General features: G+C 43.9%; 1 protein-coding gene across 1 annotated transcript in view; it reads right to left on the bottom strand.

Annotated features, from left to right (window-relative positions):
• LOC138513505 (solute carrier organic anion transporter family member 1B3-like) overlaps nucleotides 1–19,537 on the bottom strand; it is a 636,965-nt gene that overhangs the window by 345,545 nt on the left and 271,883 nt on the right. The window contains exon 8 of the mRNA XM_069628420.1: nucleotides 14,692–14,856. Coding sequence (XP_069484521.1) covers nucleotides 14,692–14,856 — 165 coding nt within the window. The remainder of the gene's footprint in view (nucleotides 1–14,691; nucleotides 14,857–19,537) is intronic.

The following is a 19,537-nucleotide window of genomic DNA, read 5'->3' as shown; positions in this document are numbered from 1 at the left end:
CCCCAGGGGACAAGGCCAACTACGATCCAACGTGGATTGGGACTACGGAATGTGTAGTGTCCCGAATTGGGCTTTGAGTAAAACATTGAAATTCATTTTAGCTCTTAAAATTCCCTTTTTCTTTCTTCTTTTCCACTCTTTTGATACAATGTATTGCGGAAATCATGTAAATAGTTTGTGTGTGGATGCACTTTGATGCCCTGATGGCCGAATAAAGTTATTTGATGTTGATTACTTTGCTATCCCATGTCATATCCAATACATCCCTTTCACATGTTCAGTCACACAAAGCTTTGATTTCATTGAGGGTAAACATCAGGAGTCACACTAATCTCCCTGTGCAATCCCGTTCTATGGAAAATCACTATTATATGATTCCACCTTCCAGAACCTTACATAGAAAATGGATCTTCTAAATCTCAGTTTCGAGCTCACCAATTCTGTGCAGAAGATGAGGAGACAAACCTGTAATCCATTCAAATCCGTACCTGGAAGTATCACCACCTTTGGCATCACCTGCCAAATCCCTCTTCACAAAAGAGATGAATTATTTAAAGAAATTCACTGATTTACTCCTCTACTACCCAACAAGGAAGAGTCTTACAGATGAGTTCTTCTAAACCTATCCTATTCTCTTTGAGTATTAGCTCGTCCCAGTTTGCAAGGTTTTCCTCCTCATCAAATTAACATTTTCTATCCTCTTTTGAATCTGTAGAATCACTAGATTTCCATATATCCCCCTTCACAGCTAAGACACCTCAGTGACATATCATTCTCCTTCAAATGACAGCCTGTGGAAGGTTCTGGTCTGCAAATACGCCAACACCCTACTTTAGATCTGCAAACACTCTACACCATTTCTTAAAATAAATATTCTCATTACCCTATACTGCTTACCTGCAAAGACATTACACATAACGTTGCTAACCTCATCAGACAAACACCCTTTGGAGCTTACTCAAAGGCAATCCGCTAGAATAGATACGCCCCTCAACTCTAGTTATCCTTTTGCTTTTGACGAACCCAACATAAACTGACACTTACGTACTGTACTCAATGGTCATTCTTTAGCTAAGTATAGATGCAAAGTTTATCATTTCTTTTACAATACAGAAACCTGCCTTGTTGGAAATTCAATGATGAGGATCATCCTATCATCTGGGAATCTATCCTACTGAGCTATATACTTAATGTAAAAACTAGAACAGAAATAATTCGGGAATGTGTCCTGGTATACAAGGAATCCATTGGAACCTCCTCCTTCCCAGAACTGGACACAGGTGTTTGCAAATCCATGCCAACCACCTGGAGAGTCTCTCCTTCCTTCTCTTTGTGCTTTCTATGAATTGATTTTCATTCTGGCTGTAATGCACAATTAAAAGAGTGGCTAGCAGACTGCATTTTCAGTTCACCTAATCACCACACCTACCTCTGCATCCCTGGGGACGGTAGAATATATCATGAGTAACAGAATAATAGGATAACAAAGAAAGATGTGTTGGGTATGAAAGGAACTCATATATCTGGCCACATCCTTGAAACCATCTTTAGCCCTCCTAAATGTATTCTGGCTTTGCCTCGTGTTAGGTCTCCCAAGGTAAGACCACATAGCTTTTTCCTTCTCCGTGATCAATCTGTATTGCCTGATGTTCTTCCCCCGTGATTCCTGCTTCCAAAAGAAATTGGAAAAATACCAACATCCCTGAAGAACTCATTCACCTATTGGAAAGCTCTCAAGTTGTGAATTCCAGCCTAGTGAATATTTTCAGGGCGTTAAAGCCTTTGATTAATGGACCCCGGAATCCTTCAGAGCCCATAACACAACACAAACACAGCAAGCTCTGAGTAAATCTCTCAAACCACATTGGTTTGTAGATAACATAAACAAATCACAACTTGTTATGACAATACATAAAACAATAAGGCTTTGATTGGACAAATTGTCATAAAGGCAAACATGTTTACTACATTGAAATCATACAGAAAGACAGGAGAAACAAACGTGTTCAGGCTATGCACCCATCCGTGTGAGACAGGAGAAATGTAAAATGTGAGTGTGGTGAATGACTCTATTAAGTCATTGGAGAATCTATGTTGAATTGACCCTGCAATCATGTGTCATGCTCTCACAGTAGTCACACAAAAAGCAGTACACTTGATACTTCACAATCTAGGTGGAAGTGTCATAAACATTGTTGTTCATCATCACCTTAGTCACCCACCATCCATCATCACCACAATACAGTGTAACCATCTGAGCTAGTAGTATCAATGAAAACCACAGTAGCCACCATCACCCTTAACTGCCCTGACTTTCCTGTCACTGGGACATAGCAGGTCATCCACTGACTCAACTATGATCTGCTACTGACTTTGAGGATCATGTTACAGGTCTTGGGAAAGTAACAGTAGCTTGCCCATAGTTTACTGTGGTACTGTTTTCATTCATGTTAATGAACGTCACTTGTTCTAACTGGGTGATGGAGATGCTTCTACTTTGATCAGAGACAATAGTGCCAGCGCCACTAAAAACACGTTTTAAGAGTAACCCTAGCTTTAGGCCAGCTCAGGATGTCAATTGCTTGATGCACAGTGATCTTTCAAATTTTGGGTTTACATAGTCCAACAAGTCTTCATAAGCCTTTGTCACCTTCAAGCTGCAATAGAGTGTTGGCAACGATTTGCACGCTCAAACGTTGCCAGCGCAGCAGCTTTTATCACTGTTTTACTGGGTTTGGTTATGCTGCTTCGATTGGCCTAATACTCCCAGGCCCAGTTCACCTAGCATTCCCTTGACATGCAGAACCCATGGCAAGTAAGAACCCCCTGCTTGGTTGACAACGTCCACGAAGTCATCTTTGTACTTTTCCAGCAGGCAGTTTGACCATGATCAAGCCCATTAATAGACAGGTTGCAATTGGCAAATTAATTTGATTTGCTGCTTTCCTGTTTTTAGGATTACAGGTAAATTGGGTGTGGAGGATGATAATCCCGAAATGTTTTTAAGCTATTTTTTTTCTACTATGGCAAGAAAGCTGACACTTGCCTGCCCCTATAACTCCACCCCATATATAGCAGCCTGTCTTGCCTGGGCTTTATAGGCCTCGAATGACACACGTGCTGCATCATTGCCAGTTCTATGTGATTATAACGAATACAAAAACAGAGAGGCGTTTTGAAAAAAAACTTTTACAACTAAAAAATACAGATTTTTTTATTGTTTGTATAGGGGTTCCCCAAAACCCCTGTTTTCCTATGTTTGTAACCTCCCAAACCACTCCCCATCTGTTTTAACCCCTTACCCCACATCCCATATCTATATATATATATTTAATACAAATTCGATATTTTTCCGTTGTAAAGGTTTTCATTATTAAATGCCTGTATTTTATTCGATATAATCACTGCATACCGCTGTTACCCTGTTCGGCTATATATCTTGAAAAAGCACCACTATACCTTGCCAATGTTATCCTTGCATTGTTCAGGTTGGATTTCCAGCTACAAGATGACGCTACCCTCACCTCCAAAAAATCATAAGTGTCCACCTGTTCAATGGGGCCCTCATCCAGGACCATCTCAAGGCCTCCGCGCTTTTTCCTGGTTCTGGCACAAAAAAACATTGATTTAGTTACATCAAGTGCCAGGCCATTTTTCCTACATAATCTAAAAAAAATCCAAATTTGTTCGTCAGCGCCGGTAGGTCTTAAAGACAATCATATTGCGCTGTCAGCAAACAATAAGGCGGGAATCTTGTCGCCGGCTAGAGTGGGGGCATCAGTCTGGTGGGCCCAGAGCGGCCAAAACGAACCCCTGACAAACGCCTTTCTCAATATTAAACGTTTCTGAAATGCTACCGTTTATACACTAGCGGATCATAGCTGAATTACCAGAGTACAGCTTCTGAACAGCATCCAGAAGCTGCGCTGGGATTTTCAACACTCTTCAGACCTCCCACAAATGACACCTCAGCACTTTATCGAATGCAGTCTGCAGGTATACTTAGGTCACATAGGGCCTCATTAGGACCCTGGCGGCCGCGGAATGAACGGTGCCGGTAAGGGACCGGCACCGTTCATTCCATGCCGCCTCATTACGAGGTCTGCTGCGGGTCCTGCTCAGGACGCCTGGCCAGACGAGGGGTCCTTAGTAGGACCCGCTAGCAGACCAGGATGCTAACAATGGGCCCATCATTAACGGGCCCGTTGTTAGCTTCCTCCCCATTCCCATTGAGACCTATGGGGACTCAAATGGGAATGGGGATGAATTTTTACCGGAGCCCAGAAAAAGGCAATTACCGGGTCCGCCAAGGTCGGCATGACCTGGTTATTGCCCTTTTCTGGGCTCCAGTAAAAAATAATTACCAGCAGCAGCCATGCCCTTAATAAGGGCACGGCTACCGCCAGGGTCATAATGAGGCCCATAGGCACTTATTTTCCTGAGGACAGCATACTTGTCGACCAATCTCAGCCATAAGCTCTGGCTAAAAGTACTCAACTCGCTACAGAATGCCGCTTGTCAATGATTAATAATGGCGCTATCAACAATCCATGCCTTGAGGTGGGAGAGTATGGCTCTTGCATACAATTCCCCCTCCCATCCAGCCACGCTATTAGGCAAAAATTAGTAGGGAGTTCTCTTGCCCACTTTTTATGAATAGGCACAATCTCAGCTCGAGTCTGTGATTCGGATATGGCCTTATGGTCCAATACACATTAAGTAGCTTGATCAAATAAGGGATCCAAACTACTGCTTCTGTAGCATACAGGTCTATTGGGACCCTGAACGGGCTTGGGGCTTTCCCCAGTTTTTGTCTAAGCAGGGCTCTGCCTACTTCCTCATTTGTAAACACAAGTGATGGATGATCGTGTGCAAGCACCCTCAGGCTATACACCCCATCCTCACTGGTACCATCAGATATTGCTCTTTCTTCCCTGTACAGTTCAGAGAAATACTCAACCAAGGTGGATTCGGTAATGCAGCCCTGCAAGGTGTTGCACCCGTTTTTTCACCCCCATTAAGCTCCAGAAACCCTTTGAGTCCCCTTTGACTATCACCATCAGCAGGGTATCCCCGTTACCTTAGCACCAGGCCCTTTCCTTGTCCCTTCAGAGCTTGCGGTACGCCGTTCTTGCTCCCTGCAGATTTGCAGTTCCTAGTGTACTTTGCGTTCTAACCTTGCTTATCAACTTGCCTCGTACAAGAGGAAGATCTGTAGTTTTTGGGTGTATGGTCTGCAATATGTTTGTTGTTTTTCTATGTATGATTTGTTATGTTAAGTTGAATTATACTGCACACCATTACCATTGGCGTGGTCTCCAGATGCTCACGTGTTTCTATAAGAAAATCGGTTGGGTAGGTTAATAGGGGAAGAGGACGTAGAATAGAGTTTGTGCTTTTCTGTGTTGCTTGTAGAACCAGGAGGAACTGGCATCTAGTCAAGTCAGCTTTCTAGGTGTGTTTGGATTGTGTCCACTGGGATTATTGTGTCGGGAAGGGGAATGTCCAGTACTTGGAATGTTTGTATGCAGCAGTTCGTTTTCATGGTAGATGTGTGGGTTGTGTGTTTTTGTGAGATTAAACTGATCAGTTAGATTGTGTCAGGTAAGTGTGGGGTATGTTGGAGAGGAGCCAGGAGCATGGGGTAAGTAGTTTGTCCCACTCTTGTGCAGGATTTTTCTTCAAATGCCCCAGCAATAATGATGGTTCCTTGCCTTCACGGAGGACACACCTTTTCTGCATGTGATAAGGTGTTGCTCTTGACCCTGTACAAAGAAATTCCACGCAATTGATATGCACTATGGATTTGCAGTAGGTTCCATTGGCTGTTGAGCAGAGGCAGAAGAAGAGGGAACTAGTCACTCAGCAAGACGGACAGGTCAAATGAGTATTGGTTGATGTGATGGTCTGGCAAGTGCTAACATTGATTCGTGTTCACCACTTCCACATGGGGATCTCTATGGTGCCACAAAGAGAGTGTTCACAAAACATGTGCTTTATGGTGCATGCATGCTGAACCTGTGCAGGAGTTGTGGTGCTAGAATGTACCCTTTAATGCTGAGTGTGTTCCTTCAACATTCCTTCTGGGCCACTGCCTGGGATGTACACAGTCTCAGTGCTCATGGCGCTAAACACCTCTCCAAGAATACTCTTACAAGAGGAAGCTCTGTAGTCAACGTCCTTGTCTTCAGTCAGTCAAAGATCAATGTATTGCCGGCATTGCCATTAAATTGCATAAAAACATGTGACATGTGTAATAAAGTGCGACACCGTTGAGGTAGGTGAGAGCTTTATTTAATGGCCCCCGGAGGCTGGGGCAGTCGGGGAGGGAATGAACAATGCGTTCCGTGGTGGAACGAAGAGACAAACGTTCTCCGTTCTGGTGGAACGGAATGCATGGAATTGGACATAAGTATATATAACATCTCCTTATCTATGGAAACAAAAAAAATATAGGGAAGGAGGGGGGGGGAAACTGGGAAAAGAAAATGCAGGGTGAACGGGGTGAACAGATGCTGATCAATAATAAACAAAATCATTCTTGAAATTCTGGATGATGATGTGGTTCCTTCTCGACAGGCTTCTGGCTGAGGATCTCTCATCGTTGGGACGGTGTTCGCTGTGCCAGCTTGTGCCAACGTGTGAGTCTGTGGAAGTACTGGGTCTGTAGGTATCGGTGGTTGTTCTTTTCACATCTTCTCTCGACTGAGTATCAATGTGGTTGTTTTTGGAAGTGCTAGGTCTGTGGTTGTCATTCGTTATTTTCACGAGATCGTCGTGGGACCATCTCTTCCCATCCTCTAAAGTGGCAGACTTTCCGTGGCAGTGCGTGACTTTTTGTGGGGATCTGAATTTCGATTCGCCCTTGAGTATCTTCTTGGGTTCTCTGACACAGACCCAGTCACCTTCCTGTAGTGTCAATTGTCTTGTTCCATTCTTATGGTCATAGTAATCTTTGTACTTCCTTTGTTTCTCTTTTATATTTCTATGTATTTGTTCCATGTCCACCTTCTGTTCTGTGTTTATTCTTGCTTCGCCAGTATCTAAGAAAATCCATGCTGGTCTCAGTTGGTTGGTTGCTGTTCTTCCACGCATCAAGGTGAAAGGTTCTGAGTTGGTGGTGGAATGCGGCGTTGTTCTATATGCGAGCAGGGCCTCCTTGAGGGTTTCTCTCCATGGCATGCCATTGGCTGTGGCTAGTTGGATGACACTTTTTATTAGTCTGTTCATTCTTTCCACCAATCCGTTGGACATAGGGTGGTAGAGTGATGTGGTGATGTGGTTGATGCATTTCTTTGCGGAATTCCAACGAGGTGAACTGGGACCCATTGTCTGACACTATGTCTCTGGGGTCACCTTCCCTGTTGAATATTTCTGTTAAGAAGTCGATGACTTTTTTCATGGTTGCGCTGGTTTCTACCACACCCCATTCGGTCCATTTGGAAGTGTAGTCCACGATCACGATGATGAATATTTTTTCAGCTTCCAGATTTTCAAAAGGGCCCATGATGTCTATGGCCAGCTTTGACCATATGTGTTTGGGGGTTTCTACCGGCTGAAGTGGTGTTTTTCTTAAGGTTTTCGATTTGTCGCTGGAAGCGCAGGCACTGCAGTTTTTTACTGTTTCTTCTGCTTCTTTCCACATGTTGGGCCACCAGTAGTTAGCCCTTATCCTGTTCTTTGTGAGACTCCTTCCCAAGTGTCCTTCATGGGCTAGTTCAAGTAGTTTCTTTATGAGTGCTACGGCTGGAATTATTCTGTTACCTCTCAAGATGTGGTTGTCGTTAATGGATATTTCATCTTTGAATGGGGTGAAGTTTGCCAACTCTTGTCTGATATCTTCCCAGTCGTTCATTACGGCTCTTCTGATTTCTTGTTGCTCCGTGTCGGCTTTGGTGATGCATGTCCACTCATTGGAGGGAATAGTAGAATGAATGGTGGCTATGATGTCTTCATCTTGAACTTCATTTTCAGTGTCTGGTTTGTCTTGAATGGTGGTTAGTCTGGAGAGACAATCTGCTACTTGGTTTAGTGGGCCCGGATTGTATAGAACCTGAAGATTATATTGCATCACATCCAGGAACCAGCGTCTTATTCTAGGGGATATTAGGTGTGGCGTTTTGGATTGTAGGATGTTGACAGGAGGTTTGTGATCAGTTTTTAAGAGAATGGGTAGACCCCAAATTAAATTTCTGAAGTGTTGTAAGGCCCACTTGACAGCCAAGGCTTCTCTCTCAATGGTGGAATAATTCAACTCCGCATCCCTGAGCACTCTTGATGCAAATGCGATGGTCACGATATTGCCCTTCTGTTGTTGTTCTAGTATCGCACCAAGGCCGATCTTACTGGCATCCACTGACACTATTGTCTTAGCCTTGTAATCAAACATGCTTAAAGCTGGAGCTTGATTGATGTCCGACTTGAGACTCTCAAATTCGTTTTTGCAATCTATGGACCATTGAAATCTGCTACTTTTCTTCATGAGTTTCCTCATGTTTTCTGTCTTATTAGCATAGTTGCTGACGAATTTGGAGTAGAACTCCGTCATTCCTAAAAAACTTTTCAACTGGTCTTTATTGGTGGGTTCAGCCAAGCTCAATATTGTGTCCAGTAGTTTTTTCTTGGGACGGATGCCTCTGGCATCGATGGAGTGGCCAAGATAGGAGACTTGATTGCACTTTATGTTGCATTTCTCTAACTTGAGGGTGAGTCCACTTCTTTGGATTATCCGTAGCACGCCCATCAGTTTGGCATCGTGATCTTCCTCGGTTCTGGCTGATATAAGAATGTCGTCTTGGAAGCATCGTACTCCATCAAGACCTCCAAAGAGATGTGACATGAGTCTCTGGAACACCGCCGCGGCCGAAGCAAGCCCGAACGGCATTCTGTTGAACATATAGGCTCCCAAGGGTGTGACAAAAGAAGTGAGGGCCTTCAAATTGTCATCTAGGGCAATTTGGTGGTATGCCGAGGAGAGGTCTAAGGTGCTAAAAAAACTTGCTGGTTCCATGGTTGAAAGAAGTTCTGTTATATTGGGAAGTGGATGTCCATCAACCCATATGTTTTTGTTTAGATCTCTTAGGTCAACGCACATGCGTATGGAATTGTCAGGTTTCTTTACAAGGACGATGGGGGCGAGCCATTCAGAACTCTCTATGGGTTGTATAATGTTCTCATTGCATAGGCGTGTGAGTTCATCCTTGAGTGCCGCCTTGGTCCCAAAGGGCACACCACGCACCCGATGGACCACAGGAACGGCACCTCTTTTTAATATTATTCTGTGCTGGAAGCCCTTGAGCAATCCGATCTTATCGCAGAACACTTTGGGAAATTGTTCAGCCAAGTTAGCCTTGATGTCGGTATCGTTCTTGAGCACACTCAGTATGGGGATATCTTCTCCGGGATGGATTCTCACTTGGAGGGCTGCCTGTTCTTCCCATCCTACTACGGAGGACCCGTTTTTGGCTACGAACAACTTACAGTATGTTTGTCTGTCCCGAAATTTGAGTTTGACCCAGGTGTATCCCATGATGTCAATGGGTGTTTTCCCATACCCAGTGGCTCTTACTGAGGAGCTCCGTAAGTCATGGATCTTGCCAAAAAGTACCTTTACAAAGGTTTCAATATCCACCATGGTATATGGGGATCCGGTGTCTACCATCACTCTCAAGGGTATGTCATTGACGTACATGTTAACCCATGGACCATTCGCCTCTTGGAAGGAAGTGACTGTGAGAATCTGTACCTGTGGGTGCGTCTGATTGACAGATAGCATACTGTCTGACATTTGCTCATAGTCCACTGTTTTCACGGACCCATATCTGTTGATGAGTCGCCTGCTGCCGTTGCTAGATCCACGTGGTCTCCCTCGGGTGTTTCGGCAGAGCTTAGCAAAGTGGCGTAACTAGCCACACTTATAGCACTCAACATTGTTGGCCGGACACGTCCTCCCAGCTACATGGCGTTTATACCATCCACACTTTTGACAACTCGTGGGATTTTGATTATCGTACACTGATGTTCTACCTCTTTTAGAACTTCTCCTGGTACCTTGGGGGGCATTTTTTACAGCCGCTACTAATGCCCCATCTTGGTCGTAGTCGGAACTGCCTTCCACATACTTCACTTCCACTCCAGCACCCTCCTTCAGGACCTGCCTCTCTTTCATACAACGGTCCCCGAATTCCATGCTCCTCACTATCTCAGTGGCTTGGTCCAGCGAAGGATTTTTTGTTTGCAATAGTTTTTGCTGTATGCGAGGGTCTGCTACATTGAGGACAAGCTGGTCTCTCAAGTACTCGTCACTGACACCTGTGAACTCGCACGTGGACATGAGTACTCTGAGGGAGGCTAAATATGCGTCGACAGGCTCACCTTTCGTTTGTTTCTGAGAAAAGAATTAATATCTTTCTAGTACTACGTTTATCTTGCTGCCGAAGTGCTTGGTGAGCTTTGTTAATGCAGTGTCGAACTTCCGGTTGCTATCTCCACTTGTGCTGTCTGGTTCGGGGAGCGCCCTGAATATCTGAGGCTCTCGGTTCCTAAGCAGTTCAGAAGGGTCGCTTCCTTAAGGTCGTCGCTAAATTTACTTCCGCCAATGGCCCTGAGGTATATTTGGAAGCTGTCCAGCCATTGCTCCCAGGGGCAGGTTGTGATTCCGGGGCAAGGAAGACATTTGGTGGGATGCGGCACGTTTTGCATGTTTAGGGATGAAGGGGCTAGCTAGAGTATGAAGATTTGCACAACTTGTAATCTCAAAGTTTTTGGAATTCACTATTTTTTGAAATTGCGGGGAACGTTGAGGTGTGTGGCGTTGTTGTGGTAGCCGGGATTAGCTTATGTGGTTTTCCAGAAATTTTTTTTTTTTTTTTAAGGTTCTCTGCCCCTAGCACTTATGTGGGCGCTGTGTGACTTGGCCTTGAAACGGCGGCTGAGAACAGCTGATCTCTTTATATTGTTCTCTGCCCCCTGCGACCTGTGGGGGCGTCGTGGTGCACAGCCTTGGGGCGGTCGCTGGGGACAGCTGATGAGATATACGAAGAACTGGGGCTGGCCCAGACAAAATGGCTGCACGCAGGGCACGTTGCGAGGTCCTTTCCTCGAACGGCCGTTGGACTGCGCTCAAAAGATGCACTGCAGCGCTGTTAGCATATGTTGATCCACACACAGAAAATATAAAATTGTACCTCTTTGTATCGATCAGGTACCTGGAGTCTGCCGGGTGGCCTGCCGGACGGCCCCCTCCCCACAGATAGCAAGACTGGGGCGATGGGGGCGGCGGCAAGAGGGTAAAAACTGCCGGACCGTCGTTGTCGCCGGAGGCAGGCTGGGGCACCGGTAGTGGAGCTCCCGGGGCCGGGTGTCGCAGGAAGAGGAGCCCCGTCGCCAATTGTAATAAAGTGCGACACCGTTGAGGTAGGTGAGAGCTTTATTTAACGGCCCCCGGAGGCTGGGGCAGTCAGGGAGGGAATGAACAATGCGTTCCGTGGTGGAACGAAGAGACAAACGTTCTCCGTTCTGCTGGAACAGAATGCATGGAATTGGACATAAGTATATATAACAACATGACCTTAGAAATGTCTCAAATCAAGAGGGAAATATTAAAATATTAGTAAAATAAGAAGTACAAAATCACTAGCATGTCACACTTAATGATGCAACTCTCATTCTAATGCTCCAGATGTCTTTAGTTATTGCACAATTACCACCAGGTGGAGTCATCTTGGCATAGGAGTAAACAAATCAGAGCCTTTCTCACAGTTTTTCTGCTGCTATAATTAAACATGGGGAACAAACAATTTCTTCTTGATATCACATCACCAGGACAAAATATAAGAACATTATATATGTCTTCTCTAACTGATAAACACGAGTTACATTGATCACTTGAGTTATTTGATAATGTTCATGTAACCATGCTTAATGGTAAGACTCCCAAATGAAATTTCATGTACAAAACCTTCCCTTTAAAGTCCTCAATTTTCTGATGTAAATATCTCAGGCTTACATACATTGTCTTGCTAAATATCTTGCAATCAGGCTTTCAGATAAAATCTTTACAATCTTACATTTATAATAACATTCTTCACAATGGTTGTCTCGAACTTTGTCAGAAACAACCACCTCAATGGAAAACAGGCATTATACCAAAAGCCCGGATGATTAATATATATAACAATTTTCTGAATATACCTAAAGCAGGCTAATTGCAAAGAGTTGTAATGGTCAAGGACATCTCTTAAAGCCCTGTAAAAATAGACTAGGTATTCATTAGTCCAGATCCTTTTCCAGTAGAGCAACGGTCTCCAAAAACAATACCATGAGCACATAACTCCAGCCAAAGTGGGAAAATAGTTGAATTTAAGAGGCGGGCAAATAGTGATGCCATGAGTTTGTTTTCTCTCTGTTCAAGTAATCCAAGATGATCATATCCCCATGATTTGCTCCAAATAATGCTGCAGGCGGTGATGGCTCTCCATCAACATGCAGGGTGGGCACAATGGCCATACTGCCGAAACACTGGAAAACTATTTTAAGAGCCCTGTCTAGTTAAAGTGAGATCACTATCCTCACACGGTTCATTCCAAGGGCCTTTTTCATTAATGTGAACTCCTAAGTAATAATAAGAATATGCAATTATCTCAAGTGGAGTGCTTTTATGACATAACCAGATATTGCAAGACTTCTTTCCCGACCATACGAGATATTTAGTCTTGGAGGTCTTGATCACCGGACCCATATCAAGACAGATACTGTCAAAAATACTTAGGGTATGTTGTGGGCCTTTTTGAGTCTTAATGATTAAAATTGCTTCATCTGTGAAGAGCAAAATAGAGAGTTTGTCCACCAATCATGAGCTCTCCCAATACCATTGCCAATCTGTTTATATATAAAAGGAAAAAGGGCTATTTCACACCCTTGCCTAACCCCACTTGAGACTAAAAACTGTTTAGTGCATTCCCCGTCGACTCCACAATAGACTAAAGCAAGGTAGTCCCATTTCAAATTGCTAATGAATAAATCATTTATTGGAAACCCCAATTTAATTAGATTACACCACAGCTCTACATAAGGGATAGGTAAGTCCGCAAATACCAGATGTAAAGATTGCTTTACAAAGTTGGATATTTCAGGCAAAGAAAAGCTTAATACCTAGTCAAAGATACTCACTCCATCTCTAAATTGTGCCTGAAGGTCACATAATACATGACCCAGATTTCAGGATATTGGTGCACTGCCTTTCTATAGATTTGTACAATTGTGCCTACCAAGGAAATCAGACAATATTTCTCCACTTCATTCCAATAACCCTTCTTGATATACCGTCATGATCTCTGTGCTGTTCCTGTTTCTGGGACCATATAATTAGAGATTATTTCGTGAAAATGCTTCCATGAGATTGTGGGCTCTGATTTAAAGGAAATTGCATCAATTTCTTGTGCCTGTTTACTGCACTTTAATGACATGGTCATATCCACTTCTACAGTCATACTACTTATAGCTGGTAATATAATTGTGGACAATAAAACATACTTTGGACCGATACCTTCCCTACATGATAAGGGTTTATCATACAAATTGGAAAATGAGGTTTCACATGTCTACCATTGTATGCATCTCTGGGTGGAGCAAAATGTCCTAGTTTACAAAAAGACGCATTTTATATTTATGGTATGACATCCTTTCATCGCAAGGTGTTTTTTTGCTGGGTTTATTTAAGAACATTTCTTTTTTTTTAAAACCATCACATTTTTTAGGGGGGGTTGGTAAATTATATATATGGATATATATGGGGTCTGGGTGTTTGGGAATAACTACAAATTAAAGAAAATGGGAGCTTTGGAAGGTAACTCCCCCAAAATAATAAAAAAAAATTCAATGGGTTTTTTAGTAAAAACAAATCGCGGTAAAAAACCCAGCGAAAAAACATACATACAGGCCTTTTTACCATTAATAGTTGCCTTCACTTATTCTCCACGTCTTTCTTTTTCCTGCAGATTTCTTTATATTCTTTATGCAGCGATCTAACCAGATGATATGCTTGCCGGTCCGGTAAAAACGGGACCGGCAAGCAGCCCAGTACCATTGCTATTGGATTGACAACCTTGCAATGAGGCCCTTTGTTATCACAGTCAGGAATAACCTACATGTCATCCACCTCTCTGGACACATATATTGAGGGATATTCGCAAGCTAAAAGTTAAAATCACCTGCTAAAACGACATGGACATTAGGGCATCACTCACTAATCTATTTTCCAAAAACCCAAGTATTTCTACAAAGAGATTTATCCACAACTCTGCGGTAAATATTAAAAAAGGAAAAAACCAAGAAACAGGCCTTCTCCTGCTATGCACCCAGAGTCTCGAATAACATACCATTGAACATCAGACTGGGCCCATCTCTCTGGCACTTCAGGAACCAATCGAAGACACTGGTCATTAAGGAGCAACCTGTTGCCCATACAACCACGGATGTGTCCTCTTCACCGTTTCACCCTCTCGTCATTTCTCCTCTTCCATCTCTCCCTGCCCTTCTGCCTCAGTATTCTCCTACTTTTTGCACATCACTCCATTACCTTGTAGTTGGGTTTGCAGGCTATAAATCCGATACATGCATGCATACAATATTAGGCTGTACTCTTGACTTGCAGTATGCTTTATTAAAACCAAAAGGGCACAGATGGCTTACCTGTTAGAAAGTTAGACTTTGAAATCGATTGGCCAAACTGCTGTTGCATGTACTTTGGTTTGTATGTCGAGTAGCCAACAAAGCTACCAAACTGCAGCAAACAGAGCGCCATGAACAAAGTGAATACTGGATTGCAAAATAATCTCTTGAGATCCTTAAGGAATCCTGTAAGAAAAAATATGGTATTTCATTAGAAAATCAAATCGATAATCTGTGAATTAAACATAATGAAATCAGCTGATCAGCAGGTCGTTCATTTTTCTAGTCTTACTAAAGATAAGCCTGCATTAAATTGTGACTATGAATAGAGGTTTCTCAATAACGGATTTATTACAAATTCAGGTACATCACATATGCTAACAAACAAGGAATGCTTATGTTTATGCAAATGTACAGAATACTCAATGCTTCAGAGCGTTTTTTTATGTTTAGTAAAACAAGCCTTTAAATATTGCCTTTGTGAAAAAAATCCTAGAAAGTGACACATATATATTTGCAGATCTTCGTTTGTGAAATGTGTGTGAACTTAAGGCAAGTCCCTTTTTACGCACAAGGTTTAATTGTACAGAATACACATATAAGCAAAGAGCGTTCTGACTTGTCCTGCTATGAACAAGGGCTTAAAAGCCTGAAAAAACATCATTACGTACAGTACTAATTGGTGCCACTGATCGGAGACACCCTACACATGGTCCTGCTCCATAGGGGATGTCAGGGTGTAATTGGTTGGTTCTTCCTCGTCGATCAGGATCCACGTGGGTCAGCTGGGCTCATCCTCAAGGTGAAGGTCAGGGCACTCATAGACTACATTTTTTCTGTCTAAACTAAACATGTTAACCTTGGTAACTATATCATTGAGGCAGGCACCTGGGCGGCACGGGTAATGGTGCCAAGGGGAAGGGAGGATAAAATACAGTCACGCTGACCCACACATTCAGGGCTTCATTAATACCGCAGTTCCCGCACTCATGGCTTCCACCCGGGGTTTTGCTCTTTAATTTATCTCTCCCCGTACCTCGTGTTACAAGAGATGCGTTTTACTGCTTAAGGAAATACAGCGGCGCATGTTTAGATCTTCTGTGGACCCTTGATTTGTATCAGGACAGGCCGGTCATTTGCTGATCGGGGAAGGCAACGGTGAGGTCGATGAGTCAGGGGTGTGGGGCTGGCTCCAGACTGCCTGTTAGGGGATTGGCGGTCTACTGGCAGTTCAGTTAAGATGAATGGGCGCAGTGCAGAGCATGGTGTTGTCTAACGTGCTTGCAGGGCGCATTCCTTTGAAAGATAATAAATATATGCAACACTGAAGGGACGAGGGGGAAGTAAACCTATGTGGGAACGAGGCTCTGCAGATCCATTCTGTTTTAATGAGATTGGGCCTCGTGAGCTGGGTTCATGAACAGTATGCAAGCTCCTGTTGTGTTGGGCCTAATACAGAATCGAGTTGTGTGCTATGTGTCTTCTAATGCCACATATCCACTGTAGGTGCTACCATGGTGCATAATAGTGCGGATTACTCCCCCCGTGTACACTACATTACCTCATATGGTGTTCACCATTCCTGAAAGTTCCTAGGGGGGTGGGATAGGCTCATTTCCATCCCAATAGAACCCTTAACATCCAAGGGACATTTGCAGGTCCTCAGTGACACTATAAACTCTACATGCGATTTTGGACCTAGGGAATCTGCCAAGTTAGAAATAGAACAACATCTATTTCTATCACTGGCATTAGAAAAAGTATCATTTTAATCCCAGCAGTAGAAATATATGCTAGTATACTTTTATCACCCTGTGCTAGAAACAGTATTTTTTTTTAAAAAACTTCTAGCATTGTTAACATAGGGAGACTGTATAGATGGTCGCTGCACACAACTGAAAAAATTCTTTTTCTATTTCTTGGAAGTGGTGGATAACATGCTGCACTGTCTGCTAGTGTCCTGACCATGGCTCTGCAGGGCAAGTGGAGAACATATTTGTTACCGGACTGCTGTGTTTTTTGCCTGCTCTTCCATCTGAGCTCTTGTCTACTTAGCTAAATCTTCTACAAGTGTCTGGTTCCTCTCTGTCTCGTCTGCTTGCACCCATCCTTGTGTCTTCCCTAGTGTCTCCCCCCTACCTCTCCCTTCCACCCCTCTTCATCTCTCCTCTCCCGTCACCTACTGTATGGTGCTCTCTGTTTTTCCTATCTTTTCAAACTGCTTCTCTATTGACTATCCTGCTCTCCTCACTAAGTCTGGTAGGAAGAAGTTCAAAAAGGATATCCTGGTCTCCGGCCAAGGCTTCCCTATCGCTGGCCCCTACATCAGTGCTTCCTTCAGACAGACCCTCACTGATATCCTCTTTGTCGTTCCTTGGCCAGACCAATGGACTCTCTTCATATGGTCTCTGTGTTCTCTCCTTTCTGTTCTCCCATTAATTGTGGCACCCGGTGGGAGGCTATCCTGGCTTCCTTACACTCCTCTAAGGTCATCATTAATGTTTACCGGAATGGCAACATCTTGGTCCAAGGCCCTCAGGCCAACCTTCTCCTCTTTGATAGATGCTTCCTGCGCCTTATCAATGTCCTTTCTTCTCCTGCTGTCCCTTCTCTCCCTTCCTCGGCTTTCTTGCCTAACCCCACTGCCTCCTCCTTGGATAACTTGCCCTCTCCTCCTTGGTCTTCTGCCCCCCCACCATCGGGCTCCTTCTACACCTCTGCGGGGCGTATCTCTGATTTGTACCTCTCCCCGGAAGTCTTTTAACATTGGCAACCTTCTCCATATGTATTTATTGTTAATACACCTTCAGCCAAAAGGCTTTGTATATACAACATAGGACAATCACACATAAACATTAAAACAACAATAACATTTACAAAAGGTAACAACACTTTTTCTAAAAGGCAATGATAGACTTCATTATACAATTTAAAATACTTTATATTAAAACCAACAGATGCATAATCATAATAATAGGATTACAAACCATTAAAATCTTATAGAATCCAGCTAAACTCACATGGATAAAAAGGATGTGTTAGTACCTCAGAGTATTGCACATCACTAGTTAATGCTTTAAGAATGGCCATACAATTCCAAGAAAATCTGACAAGAGAGCAAATCAAGTTATGGTCAGAGCAATTTAAAAATATTATCCATAAATCTGCAAGTTCTGTGCTCTCAAAGCTGTTGTTGTAAGCTTTGAGATAACTGGTTCTGATATTTTGCAGACTTTCACACAGAATCAATAGGTGCTCGATAGTTTCCATTGCTTGTGTACCACTTAGGCGACATAGGCAACAATAGCGCATTTCACGCTCTATCCCATAACGAGCACCTTGAGTTGCCAATGCCTAACTGATGTTGAACTTTAATAACAGGAACTGTCATGCAATAGCGCTATTTGGTGATCACTTTAACCTCTCCTCCAATCTCTCCCTCTCTACCTCTCATGCTAAGCCAACTCCAGCACTGCCACCTACCTTCTTGGTCATCCGACCAATGAAGTATGTGTCAGTTGAGGCTTTTGCTGCCACTTTCTCACCCCCTCCTTCTCCTCTGGCTGTCTCACATCCTGACACAGCCTTTTCCATGCTCCACTCTTTTATCTGTGATACTCTTGATTTTCTTGCCCCTGTCATGAGCAGCTGCTTGAAGCCCAAGGCCAAGTGCAACTCGTGGTACGACTCTGACCTCATCACACTTAAACGTATGTGCAGGGTGATGAGAGGAAATGGCTATTTTCTTGTGCATCCTCTAACAAACTGTCCTGCTGCCTGCTCCAAAGGCAATACCAGCTCTCTGTCTGTACTAAGAAGAGAGTCTACATCCAAGCCCATGTCTCTGCAGCATCTAACAACTCGGTCGAACTCTTTAAAATCTGCAAGGAGTTGGCCAATCCTGCTGCAGTCTCTACCTCTCGAGTGCCCTCTCAGGCACTCTGCATGGTCCGGGCTTCTCATTTCATCTCTAAAACTCAGGACATTCTGTCCACCCTCTCGTCCTCTCCTCCTCCTCCCTCTACTCTATCCTCTACCTCCGGCCCCCCTTTGGCCACCTCCCCTCCCTCTTTCTCTGCCTTTCATCTGTTCTCCCCTGACAAGGTTTCTAGACAAGTATGATCTATGAAAGTCTTGTCTTAACAGGTTCTTCCTTTTTCTTCCAAGACCATGTAGGACCACATTGACACACTCGCTCCTGCCCTGGCTGACTTCTGCAACCACTCCTTCACTACTGGAGTCTTCCCATCCCCCCTCCAGCACACTATTGTGCACCCTCTTCTCATGAAACTCTCAGCTGATCCCTCCTGCCCGGTTAACTATCACCCGATCTCCAGCACTCCTTTCCTGGGCAAACTCCTGGAAAAGCTGGCTATGTCCCAGCTCAATCTTCACACTGAATCTGTTGGTTGTCTCCATAATCATCAGTCTGGCTTCAGAGCAGCCAGAAGCATGGAAACTGCTCAACTGATCATCTGTGCAGACCTTCTTTCTAACATCGATTCTAATCTCCCCTCTGTCGTCATCTTACTAGATCGGTCTTCTGCTTTTGACACGGTCAAACATGCCATCCTGCTCAATCATCTCGGTGATAACCTGGGTATCACCGATAATACCTTGGCCTGGCTGACCTCTTTCCTCTCTGATCGACCCACCCAGGTCCAACTTGGGTCCTTCCTTTCCTCTATCTCACTCTCTACCTGTGGTGTTCCCCATGGGTCCAACCTCTCACACTGGTTGTTCAACCAATACCTGGCACCTCTCGCCCACCACATTGCTGCTCTCTGCTCCACCTTTCATTGCTATGCGTACAACACTCAGCTTGTTTTCAGGCTCCCCTGATATGATATGATACAGCATTTATAAC

Source organism: Ambystoma mexicanum, chromosome 12 (genome assembly GCF_040938575.1).
Source record: "Ambystoma mexicanum isolate Mex_15411 chromosome 12, UKY_AmexF1_1, whole genome shotgun sequence".
Taxonomy (NCBI): Eukaryota; Metazoa; Chordata; class Amphibia; order Caudata; family Ambystomatidae; genus Ambystoma; species Ambystoma mexicanum.
This window is presented reverse-complemented; position numbering and strand designations above follow the sequence as displayed.